Source organism: Dictyostelium purpureum (genome assembly GCF_000190715.1).
Source record: "Dictyostelium purpureum unplaced genomic scaffold DICPUscaffold_34, whole genome shotgun sequence".
NCBI classification, from domain to species: Eukaryota; Evosea; class Eumycetozoa; order Dictyosteliales; family Dictyosteliaceae; genus Dictyostelium; species Dictyostelium purpureum.
In genome coordinates this window covers 118732-130945 of record NW_003519371.1, presented here as the reverse complement: position 1 = coordinate 130945, position 12214 = coordinate 118732, and the positions used below count along the sequence as shown (strand labels likewise).

Below are 12214 nucleotides of genomic sequence, written 5' to 3'. Positions count from 1 at the left end.
TTTGCGCAAACTTTAAATTTTTAAAACCCCAATTTGGTTTATTTTGCCTCTTTTTAAAAAACCCCAAAACTTTGTTTTTTAAAAAAGAGGAATTTTTTCTTTAAAAGGGGTTTCTAGGAAATTTTCCGCTTTTTTTTAATCTTTTTTTTCAAAAGAAGAAAAAAACCCCAAGGGGTTTTTTTTTTTGTTTCCAAAAAAGGGAAATTTCAAAAAATTTTAAAAAAAAAAAAAAAAAATTTTTAAAAAAAAATTTCGGGGGCTTTTTTTTTTTTTTTTTTTCTTTTTTTTTATATAAAATTTATATTAAAAATATTATTCTATAAATAAAATCCTTGATTTAAGATTTAATTGGTTAAAAAAAATGGTTATTTTCTTTTATTTTTATTTGTAGTTTCATTATTTTCAAAATATTAAATTGATATTGGTTAACTGCATTTTTTGTTTTTTTTTTTGCCCCATGCACAAAAATATGTTTTTCCATTTTAGAAAATATAAAAACATTATCCATACTTTTTTATAAAGAAAATCAAATTAGTAATTTATATATTTCCACATTTGCACAAACCAGCTACTTCACCTAAAAAAATTAAATTAAAAAATTCAAAATTAAATTTTTAATATTTTAAATTATAACCACCACCCCCAGTTTTTCCCAATATATGCTTGTATACTAAATTTCTTTTCATTTTTTTTTTTTTGAAATAAACAGATACTCAATATAATTGGTTAAAAAAAAAAGAAATTTTCAAATTATTGGAATCTATTAGTTTTTTTTTTTCCAAAATAATATTTTTGGAGATTATATTGAAATTCTTTCTACCCATTAAATATTTCAAAAATTTTATTATAACAGATCATCCATCATGATGAAAAGTTTTTTTAATATTTATTATTTTTTTTTTGTTTTATTTTATTTTATTTTATTTTATTTTTTATTATTTTTTATTATTTTTTTTTTTTTTAAAAAAAAAAAACTTAAATTTAAAATAAAAATTGTCATTATATTTTATTTTAATTTATTAAAGAAAAAAAGAAGAAATGAAATTATTAGTTTTACTTTCAGCCTTATTATTGTTAATTTTAACCAATAATGTTGCTTTATCAGAGAGCGATATTGATTGTTCATTAGTCAGATGTGCAATGCCAACTTGTCCACCACACCAAGCACCAGTTAGAATACCAGGTGGAGGATGCTGTGGCTACAAATGTTCACCAAAAGGATGCGAAAACACTGCATGTACATTACAAATTAAATACTGCAAAGTTGGTGAAAATCCAAGTGGTAAGTATAATAACAATATTATATTATTGTTTATTAAATATTTTATATTTATTTAAAATTTTTTATTAATATAAAAAAAATTTAAAGGTTGTTGTCCATGTACCTGCAGGGAAAACACAATTTGCCCAGCTATTTTCCGTTATTGTAGCCCAGGCGAAAAACCAACTGATACATGCTGTGGATGTGAAGTCAAGGATCCATGTGAAGGAGTTCCATGTCCAAAAATTTTACGTTATTGCAAACCAGGAGAAAAACCAGAAGGTAGTTATTTTTTTTATTTATTTATATTATTTTAATATAAATACTAATAATTTTATACAATAAACTTTTTAGGTTGTTGCCCATGCACCGTTCGTAAAGATCCATGTGATGGTAAAATTTGTACTATGGAGATTAGATATTGTAAACCAGGTGAAAAACCAACAGACACTTGTTGTGGATGTACTGTTCCAAAAACTGCTTAAAACTCATTTAAAATCTATTTTTAAATTAACTTTAAATAAAATAAATCATGATAGTTTTAAAGAAATTGTCACAACCCCTCCAAAATTTTTTTTTTTATTTTTTTTTAAAATTTAATTTTTTTTCATTTTTTATTTTTTTTTCCAATCATTAATTAAAACTATATAAAATGACCCCAAATAATGATGACAGTATAAATGTTAAAACAATAAAATTTTCGAATGAATACCCAAGCAATAAATATAAATTTTTAGAAGCAAATCAAGAAATTTTGGACGAGTTAAAAAAAAATAAAAAGTCGGTACAATTATCATATACTTAAAATTTTATTTTATCATTGTTTCTTACATTAAATCATTTCAATAGATTGGTTATTAAAGGAGGTTTAAATGAGGATGCAGTTTTATGTACCGAGGATAAAACCTTTGCAATTAGAGCAGGACATACATCAAACTCAATGTTATTAATTACCAAAGATAATGAAAATATAGTATCAACACTACAATATCATTTAGAGTTAACAGAAATCCAACCAAAATTAAATCCTTTAAGGGATTTGTTTTTAGAAAGATCAATTAAAACATCAGATGATTTAGATAATAATATTCAAGATGCCGATGAGGATGATGAAAATGGTGAAAATAATAAAAAAAGAATCATTGGTTTAACATATAAAGAAATAATTAATAATACACAATCAAGCGAAAAAGAAATTCAACAATTTTTACAAAAATTAAATACATTATGTTATAATGGTAAATAAAAATAATAATAATTACTAAATTATATTAATCCTATAACTAATACACTTTTTTTTTTTTTTTTTTTATTTTATAAAGATAAATATTTTATATTTTCAGAATCATACGAATTTAAAATTTTAGAATTGATTTTAACAGAAATAACAATTAATAATTGGAGTTTAGAAAATATACCAATCGAAAAATGTAAAGATAATATTAATGCACCAAAAGCTATTATAGAACATTGTTTAAAATTATACAGAAAACCACAAGAAAATGCCAATGATGAAGGAGGTTCTTGTTCATTGGATTTAAATAAAATTTGTATTTTTAGAGCTAAGCAAATACTAAATGTATCAATAAAAAGTAATATGAGGTTTGAAGAGTTTATGGAGACATGGAAAGACTCGCTACCGGTTAATGTTACACCAAACTTTTCAATGCTAAAGGGTATTGCAATTCTTATCACCGTGGGTAAAGATAAGCAAGTTAAATATATCAACGAATCAACATTATCATCGAATCCAAAACAAAGATTTAAAGAGTTATTTACAATTTCTGCCAGATGGACAATTGATGATATCGAACCATTTATCAGATCAACAATACCTCCAGGAAACTCTTTAGAGCAATTTATTTTAACTTATTCAAGACCAATTACAACTCCAACTGGCGAAAGAATGCTTGCAACAAGATTTTAATCAAAATTCTAATTTATAAATAAAATAAATAAAAAGAGTCTTATAAAAAAAAAAAAAGTTTTATAAATAAAAAATAAAAAAATGCAAATAATAATTTTTCTTTTTGATTAAATACTTTGTTTTAATGAAGTACTTCTTCTTTTTTATTTCTTTCATATTCCATAAAAGTTTTAATAATTTCGTTGGAAGCTAGTGATGGTGAAATGATGCCATCTCTAACTTGAGTCTCAAAATATGGTATTAATTTTTGAACCTCTTCATTGTTTAATAACATCATTGATAACTCTTCTTCGATTAGTTTCTTCATAAATAGTTCTTTTTGTTCAGCTCTTTTTCTTGTGAAATCGCCTGTTTCCATCATTACCTTCTTAAAGTTGAGCATTTCATTCCAAACATTATCGATATGTTCTTTGGTTACAGAGGAGCACGATAATACTCTTGGTATCCATTTTAAGTTCTTTGGTCTTTGAATTTTAAATGCCGAAAGATATTCAGAAACTGTGAATCTGGCCTTTGGTAATAGATCTCCATCAGCTTTGTTTACAACAACCAAATCAGCTAATTCTGAAATACCCTTCTTTAAACCTTGAAGTTCATCACCATTGGCTGGTGGAACAATAAGACAAAATACATCAACTAGGTGCTCAATTGAAACTTCAGATTGACCTACACCAACAGTTTCAACAATGATAATATTAAAACCAGCACTTTCGCATAAAACAATTGTATCTGATGTACCTTTAGTAATACCACCCAAAAAACCACGAGTTGCACTTGGTCTAACATATGCATTTGGATCGACTGATAGTTGTTGCATTCTAGTTTTATCTCCCATAATACTACCACCAGTTCTAATACTTGATGGATCAATTGCTAAAACTGCTACTTTGTTACCAAGTGATGTTAAATGTTTACCAAAAGATTCAATAAATGTACTTTTACCTGCTCCTGGTGGTCCTGTAATACCTATTCTATATGTTTTATTTTTATCTTCATTTTTTTCCTTTTGTTGTAAACTTTGTAAATATGAAATTATATACCTGCTTTGTTCTTGATGATCATCTCTAGTTGACTCCACTAAATAATTTATAAAAAATGATAATAAAAAAATCAATTAATACTAATATATCCAAGTGATATCACATATGTAATAATTACCTTTAGTTATTAATTTTGATAAATAAATTGTATTTTCACTTTTAATATTTTCTAATAATTTTTTATTGTCATCTGTTATTTTTTTATAAATATTTTCTGGTGAATAAAGACTCTTTACATCTTTATAATTCTTTAAAAAATTTCTACCTAAATTATCATATGAAGTATAGAATCTTTTAAAACCACTATTAAAAACTATTTTATTTATATTATTAATCATTGTTATTTATTGATTTACTTGATTAATATAAAATAATGTGAACTGCTCTGTTTTTTTTGGAAAATTAAAAAAATAAAAAATAAAAAAAAATAAAAAAAAAAAAAAAAAAATTAAATGAAAAAAACAAAATTTAAAAAAAAATACAAAAAAATATTTTATTTTAATTATATATATATTATTTGTTTATTTATTTATATTTATATTTTTTTAAAATTATTTATGTGAAAATATTTGTTATGTAATTGATTTAGTTTAATTAAATTAAATATTTTTTTTTAATTAATTTATTATACAGGAAAAAGATGGAAAAAGAGAAAAGAAAATTATTTATTATTAATATAAACTGTCATTTTTATGGTTTATATAAATCCGTAAATGATTTGATTGAATGTCGAAAAGCAATCAACGAAATAAGAAATCATTTGTCCTAAAAAAAAAAAAAAATTAAAATAAAATAAAATAAAATTAATTTTTTTTAAAATTTTTTTATTTTTTTTTTTAAATTTACATATACTTTTTTTTTTTTCCTATATTTTAAATCTACCTCTTTTTTATATTTTTTCTTTTTTTTTTATATAAATAAAAGATTAAAACAATAATCATATAATATTTTTTAATTTTTTTTTTTTCAATCTATTTATATATTTAAAAAAAAAAAAATATAATAAAATAAAAAAATTTAAAAAAAAAGTATATACTTTTTTTTTAAATTTTTTAAATCATACAAAGAAAAGATGAAGTTTGGTAAAAAATTAAGATTTGAGTGCGTTTCCGAATGGACTAACAAGTATATTGCCTATGGAAAGCTAAAGAAGTATTTAAGATATCTTTATAGGACCGAGTTCGAAAGTATAGGTCAAGCCGAAGAACAACATTTATTAATCAATGGGTTTCCTTCATTAGCCTCAACGGATGTAGTATCATCAAATAACCAAAGCAAAGAAGATAGCACTAGCATTAATGTTGTTAGTACTGATAAATCTATAAATAATGATAACAGTAGCAATAATAATGATAACAATAAAAATAACAATAACTATAGCAATAGCAATAACAATAACAATAACAATAACAATAACAATAACAATAACAATAACAATAACAATAATAATAATAATAATAATAATAATAATAATAATAATAATAATAATAATAATAATAATAATAATAATAATAACACAACTACTACTCCTCCACCCTCAATACAAAAAGAAAAAGAAAAGCCAAAATCACCAACATTAGAACATAAAATTATAAGAGAAGAAGATGAGGATAGTGACTATAGCGATGAAAGATCAAATACATCAAATGAAAAAACTCCTTTAATGGCAACAATAGATTTTGAACAACAAACCAAAAAGAGAAGATCCGAATCATTAGCATCAGTATCACCAAAATCATTTTCATTCGATTTACATAGACATCCATTGACCCAAGCCGATAGAGAAAGATTATTTTTATCTAAAATCGATGAAGAAGTTAAAAAGATCAATGATTTTTTCAACATCAAGGAAAAAGATATTATTTTACATTATAACAAATTAACTGAACATTGCTCACTTATTCTCAAAGATCGTAACCCAAGTCCAAAAGTTTTAAAGAACATTCAAAAAGCATTTGCTGAACTCTATAAAAGCTTAACAATGTTAGAAAATTTTGTCACATTAAACTATCAAGGCTTTGAAAAAATCTTAAAGAAATATGATAGATTAGCACCCTCAGATGCATCAATTAAAGCTGAACAAATGGTTAGAATTTCAAACGAAGTATTTTATTCATCAAAATCGTGGCGTAATATGAAAGAAGATGTTGAAGTATATATAACATTTATTATTCCTATTGTTATCATTAAAATATTTAAATACTAATTAATTTATTTAAAATTATAAATAAATAGTTGTTATATTGTAAAATTTTTAAAATTGATAAAATTTCAATTGCAAAGAAAAAGTTATCACCATTTTCAGAATCACAAACAGTAAATATACATATGTTAAAATTGGGATTTGCAATAGGTCTTAGTATTTCGATTGTAGCATTTATTATTATATTATTTACAAATCAAGACATTGGTGAGCCTGATTGGACTAAATTTTCAAGTACAATTCCAATTTTTAGAGCTGTAGGTTTACCAATTTTTGCAGTATGGCTTTGGGGCGCAAATGTATATGTTTGGGATCGTGCAAGAGTTAATTATATACTAATTTTTGGCTTGGACCCAAGAACAACACTGGATTATAGAAGGATTTGGAAAACAGCATCATTTTTAACTTCAATTTGGTTAATGACTTTTCTTTTGTTCTGTGGTACTATTAAAGGTAATTTCAAATTAGGTAATATACCGGCACAGGTCTATCCATTGGTATTGGTTGTATTCTTTTTAGGTGTTGTATTCTTCCCATTTAGATTTTTTCATCGTAAATCTAGATTACTCTTATTCATCACATTGGGCAATGTTATAATTACACCATTTGGTAGCACGAAATTCAGAGCATTATTTTTGGGTGATGTTTTAACATCGATGGTTAAAACTATTTTTGACTGGGAATATACAGCATGCTATTTCTTTAGTGGTGATTGGTTAATCAACGATAGTACAAGATGTAATGAGGTCAATAGTATAGCCTTACCAATTTTATCGGGCCTTCCTCTTCTTTGGCGTTTCATGCAATGTATTTTACGTTACAACGAAACTAAAAATAGAATCCATTTAGGTAACAGCACAAAGTATGCAGTTGGTTTCAGTGTAGTTTTATTCTCTGCTCTTAATGGTAACTATCAATCCTACGAACCATGGAGTGCTAAAAGAATACTTTGGTGTGTTTGCTTTGTTCTCTCAACCCTATACATGTATTGTTGGGATGTTGTAGTAGATTGGGGATTTTTATGGCTAGGTAAACCAAGACCATTGCTCAGACATCAACTTATGTATAAGAAACATCTCTGGTGCTATTATTATGTATTGTTCTCTAATTTAGTGCTTCGTTTTGCTTGGACTCTAACCATTACGAAAATTCCATTCGAATTACCAATTAATTCAGAACTCTTTACCTCTGTTATCACATGTGTCGAATTAATAAGACGTTTCACTTGGAGTATTTTCCGTGTTGAAAACGAACACATCTGTAATTCAATTCAATATCATGCATTTGATTTTAGCGAAGCACCATGGAAAAATGAAATTCCAAAAGTAAATTTAAATAATAGTTTATTACCAATCTCTAGAAGTCCTTATGAATTTAATCATGGTAGTGGCAGTGGTGTTGCTACTGGTTCACCAAGTGGTAGTAATAATTTTAGCAGTGCAAATAGTTATGACAATCAATATAGTATTTGGAAAAAATCTTCAAAACAATATTATTCAAATAGTATTTTAGATCAATTAAAAAAGAAATTTTTTAATAATAATAAAAAATAAAAAAAAAAGAAAGCAATATTAATAATAAATAATAACAATAATAGTATAAAATAATAACAATAATTAATAATATTTAAATAAAATTAAAGAGTTTAATTTTTTATTTAATATTATAAAAAAATAAAATTTTTTTGGCTCAATTTTTAAATTCGGTCCAAAAAAAAAAAAAATATCCATTTGATCAATATAAACTGTGATTTTATAACTTTAGCCCATGGGTTGAATTATTTTGATTTTTTTTTTTTTGGATGTAAAATAAACATCAAAAAGTATGAATTTTATAATTGATTATGTTTACACACATAATTGATTTTATATATTAATTAATTTTGTGTTTGGATAAATAGAATTAAGAAAAAATATTCAAATTAAAAATTTATTTGAAAAAATATTTTAGTAATTGTGGTGTGTGGGTTAAAATTATTTTTTTATGATATAAATAAATTAAATATTGTATTTGTTTTTTTTTTTTAAAAAAACAGTTAACTCAAATAAAATATTTTGTGTGATATCAAAAATAAAGAAAATAAACCCAAAATAATTTTTTTTTTTTTTTTTTAAAAATATTTTTTATTTTTATTTTTTAAATTTTTTTGTAATTTTTTTTTTTTTTTTTTTTTTTGATTTATTTTAAAAAGCATATAAAACATTTTTAAACTTCGTTTATATATATAAATAAATCTTTTTGTACAATATAAATAATAAAATTAATTTCTAATTTTAATTTTTATTTTTATTTTTATTTTTTTTTTCTCAAATAAAAAAAAAATTAAATAAAAAAAATAAATAGAAATCTATTTCATTACCATCATATTTTATATATAGCTTTGTTTTTATAATTTTTATTTTTTTTCTTTTTTATTTATTTATTTATTTATTTATTTATTTATTTATTTATTTATTTATTATTGCTTATTCCTTCTTTAGTTATAATAGTATAATAATAATAAATTATTATTTAAAATAATAAAGAAATGGGAGGAAATTTATCATCAGAATTAAAATCAAGTAAATATAAGAAGAGAGAAATTGTCGATCTTAGAAAGATGAACATCGATAAATTACCACCAACTGTTGGAGCACTTCAATGTAAAGAGTTATTATTATCAGAAAATGATCTTATTACAATTCCAGAGGAAATTGGTAAACTTTCCAAAGTAGAAATTATTGATTTCTCAAAGAATCGTATCAATTACATCCCACCAGAAATTGGTTCACTTTCAACCTTAAAGCAATTATTCCTTTCAAATAATAAACTTTTCTATACCCCATTAACACCAAATCTTGGTTCATTAAAGAGTCTTACCAGGTTAGATCTTTCTGCCAATCAATTAGATGATCTCCCAGTCGAATTATCCAAATTAGAAGCTTTAGAATACTTAGATATCTCTGATAATCAATTACAATCATTCCCATTAGAGTTTGGTAAGCTCTATAACCTTCAAGTATTCAATTGCAGCAAGAATTCACTCAAGAGTTTACCAGGTGAAATTTCAGGTTGGGTTAAATTACAAGAACTTAATGTTAGCAACAATCAATTAACTTTCCTTCCAAATCAAATTTGTTTACTTGGTCTCTTATCAACTTTAAATGTTGGTTTCAATAAGCTTCAACAAGTACCAGAAGAGCTCTCATCTATGGTTTCACTCACTGATCTTGATCTTAAAGTTAACCCACCACTTCAATACGTACCACAGCTTTCAAATCTCCGTCAGTTAAAGAAACTTTCCATTAGAAATCTTCAAATTACCCATCTTCCATTAGGTTTAGGTTTATTATCTGAATTAATCGAACTCGATATCAGAGACAATCCACAACTTAAAGAAATCCCATATGATATTGCTACTCTTATCAATCTTCAAAAACTCGACCTTTTCGGTAACAATATGAGAATTGTCCCAAGAGAAATCGGTAACTTAATTAACCTTCAACATTTAGATCTTCGTCAAAATAAATTAACCATCGATAATATTCCATCTGAAATTGGTAAACTTGTAAACTTAAAGAAATTATTATTATCAAACAATTTATTAGTTGCTTTACCACCAGAAATTTCATCAATGAAGGCATTAAAAGTAAGACTTACCCTTATTAAATTATTTAAAAATATCATATTAATTTTTTATTTTTTATTTAGGAATTCGAAGCTTCTAATAATCAACTTCAATCTGTCCCAGCCGAAATTGGTGAATTAACAGGTTTAACAAAAATTAATTTATCAGGTAATAAACTTACTAGTATTCCACCATCATTCGGTAACTTAAGTGAATTAGTTATTTGTGACTTAAAGAGTAATGAAATTGCTGAATTACCAAACACATTAAATGGTCTCAAGGCTTGCACCAAATTCGATCTTTCACATAATATGTTAACAGAGTTACCATGGGAATTTGGTGACTTAACCGGTTTAACTATTCTCGATGTTGGCCACAATCCACTTACTATCCCACCAAATCCAATCGTTATGAAAGGAACAGAAACTATTATTCAATGGTTAAAGAAGAATGAAAAAGAGGGTCGTAAAGGTAAAGTTTCAGGTTTAGGTATTCAAGGAGGTGATAACTAAAAAAAAAAAAAAAAAAAAAAAAAAGAAACAAAAAAAAAAATAAATTAATAAATATTTTCTTTAAAAAACTATAATTATCTTTATTTATACATTTTAATAAGACTATAACCAATTTTTGTAAAATAATTTAGAATATATATTAAAATAGTTTTATTGATTTTTTATTTATTTTGTTTAAAAATACATCTTTTTTCACTTTTTTTTTTTAAATAATTTTAAAGTACAATATATTTGATTTTTTTATTTTTAATGACCTAATCTCTTCATAGTTTTATAAAATTCTGCGAGATAACAAACATTGCTTTGTCTGTCGACGAATGGTAATTGGGCTAAATCATCAGCATCGATAAATGCTGGAACACCGAGATGATCTTCAGCTAATTTGAAGGCTTGCTTATAATTTGCATGTTTATCTTTATTTGTTACAGCACTGAAATCAAGTAAACTTGGTTTGAATCTATGAACCAAAGCTAAATAAGCGACACCATCAGTCCATGAGGTTGTAAAGTTTGTAATTTCGACACCTTTATAGCCCTGGGTTGAATCTTTACACCATTGTAATAGTGCATCTAAACCTTTTTGGCTTGCATCTTTTTGGCTGGAGGCTCTCTTGAGTGTTGGTGGTGTAGATGGGGCAGGTTTATTAACAATACTATTAACACCTGTAAATGTATTTGATGAATATGATCTTGTTGCGGTTGGTTTTAATACTACTGGAGATGGTGATGGAGATGGTGATGGTGGATTAGATGATTTATTGGTAGTAGTTGAACTTGTTGTTGGTTTGAGATTAACTTGAATTGGTGAAGTATTAGTGGTAGTAGTGGAAGCAGATGGTTTAGCAGCAGATTTTAATTTAACAGAAGTTGGGTCAAATTTTGGCATCATCATACCTGGTAGTCCAACACCAATTGGAGCTTTTTTAACTGGGGCTGGTCTTTCTTGTTCATCTTGATCATTTGGTGGTGTTGTATCATCATCTGGAATAATTGTAGTTGATGGTTTTAATTCTTTAAGATTTGGAATATTTTGCTTCTTTCTTTTACCATCTTTAGTAACTTCTCTTCTTGTTGGTTTCTTTCTACCTTTAACTTTTGTTCTACCAAGTGTTAAATGAACAAGTTCTTTATGATCTTTTGATGGAGTATTATCTGAAAAATCTACTGCTGAGGTTAATTTGATTTCTTTTTCTTTTAATTCTTTATCTAAACGTTCTTTATCTTTACGAACGATTTCAGCTTTTTCTTTTGCATCTTTTTCTAATCTTTCTTTATCTAGTTTCTCTTTTTCTAATTTTTCCTTTTCTAATCTTTCTTTTTCAACACGTTCCTTTTCAGCACGCTCTTTTTCAGCAAGTTCTTTAGCCAATCTTTCTTTTTCTAATTTTTCTTTTTCGGCACGTTCCTTTTCAGCACGTTCCTTTTCTAATCTTTCTTTTTCTAATCTTTCCTTTTCTAATTTTTCTTTTTCGGCACGGTCTCTTTCTAATCTTTCTTTTTCTTGCTTTTCTTTTTCCAATCTTTCCTTTTCAATTCGTTCTTTTTCTTGCTTTTCTTTTTCAACACGTTCCTTTTCTAATCTTTCTTTTTCTAATCTTTCCTTTTCAATACGTTCTTTTTCTGCTTTTTCTTTAGCTTCCTTTTGTAATCTTTCTTTTTCAATAC

General features: G+C 25.0%; 6 protein-coding genes across 6 annotated transcripts; 3 read left to right on the top strand and 3 right to left on the bottom strand.

The window, feature by feature from the left end:
- Nucleotides 1–1038: 1038 nt before the first annotated feature.
- Nucleotides 1039–1746, top strand: DICPUDRAFT_28444 (uncharacterized protein; the record flags this gene model as incomplete). Its single annotated transcript, XM_003284901.1, has 3 exons — nt 1039–1282; nt 1370–1546; nt 1616–1746. The coding sequence occupies 3 exons, from the start codon at nt 1039–1041 to the stop codon at nt 1744–1746; spliced, it is 552 nt and encodes a 183-aa protein (XP_003284949.1).
- A 167-nt stretch (nt 1747–1913) lies between these two features.
- DICPUDRAFT_28467 (uncharacterized protein) lies at nt 1914–3188 on the top strand (the record flags this gene model as incomplete). The annotated part of the gene is made up of 3 exons (XM_003284900.1): nt 1914–2041; nt 2111–2499; nt 2584–3188. The coding sequence occupies 3 exons, from the start codon at nt 1914–1916 to the stop codon at nt 3186–3188; spliced, it is 1122 nt and encodes a 373-aa protein (XP_003284948.1).
- Nucleotides 3189–3309: 121 nt separating this feature from the next.
- DICPUDRAFT_75901 (uncharacterized protein) lies at nt 3310–4566 on the bottom strand (the record flags this gene model as incomplete). Its single annotated transcript, XM_003284872.1, has 2 exons — nt 3310–4265; nt 4347–4566. 2 exons carry the CDS (start codon nt 4564–4566, stop codon nt 3310–3312), a joined length of 1176 nt encoding a protein of 391 aa, XP_003284920.1.
- A 2596-nt stretch (nt 4567–7162) lies between these two features.
- On the bottom strand, nt 7163–7975 carry DICPUDRAFT_93814 (uncharacterized protein). Its single transcript, XM_003284871.1, has one exon. The coding sequence runs from the start codon at nt 7687–7689 to the stop codon at nt 7522–7524; it is 168 nt and encodes a 55-aa protein (XP_003284919.1). The 5' UTR covers nt 7690–7975; the 3' UTR covers nt 7163–7521.
- A 983-nt stretch (nt 7976–8958) lies between these two features.
- DICPUDRAFT_148788 (leucine-rich repeat-containing protein) lies at nt 8959–10550 on the top strand (the record flags this gene model as incomplete). The annotated part of the gene is made up of 2 exons (XM_003284899.1): nt 8959–10059; nt 10122–10550. 2 exons carry the CDS (start codon nt 8959–8961, stop codon nt 10548–10550), a joined length of 1530 nt encoding a protein of 509 aa, XP_003284947.1.
- Nucleotides 10551–10823: 273 nt separating this feature from the next.
- Nucleotides 10824–11120, bottom strand: DICPUDRAFT_13370 (uncharacterized protein; the record flags this gene model as incomplete). Its single annotated transcript, XM_003284870.1, has 1 exon — nt 10824–11120. A coding segment is annotated over one exon (297 nt), but the record flags the coding sequence as incomplete, so codon positions are not given.
- Between the last annotated feature and the right edge of the window lie 1094 nt (nt 11121–12214).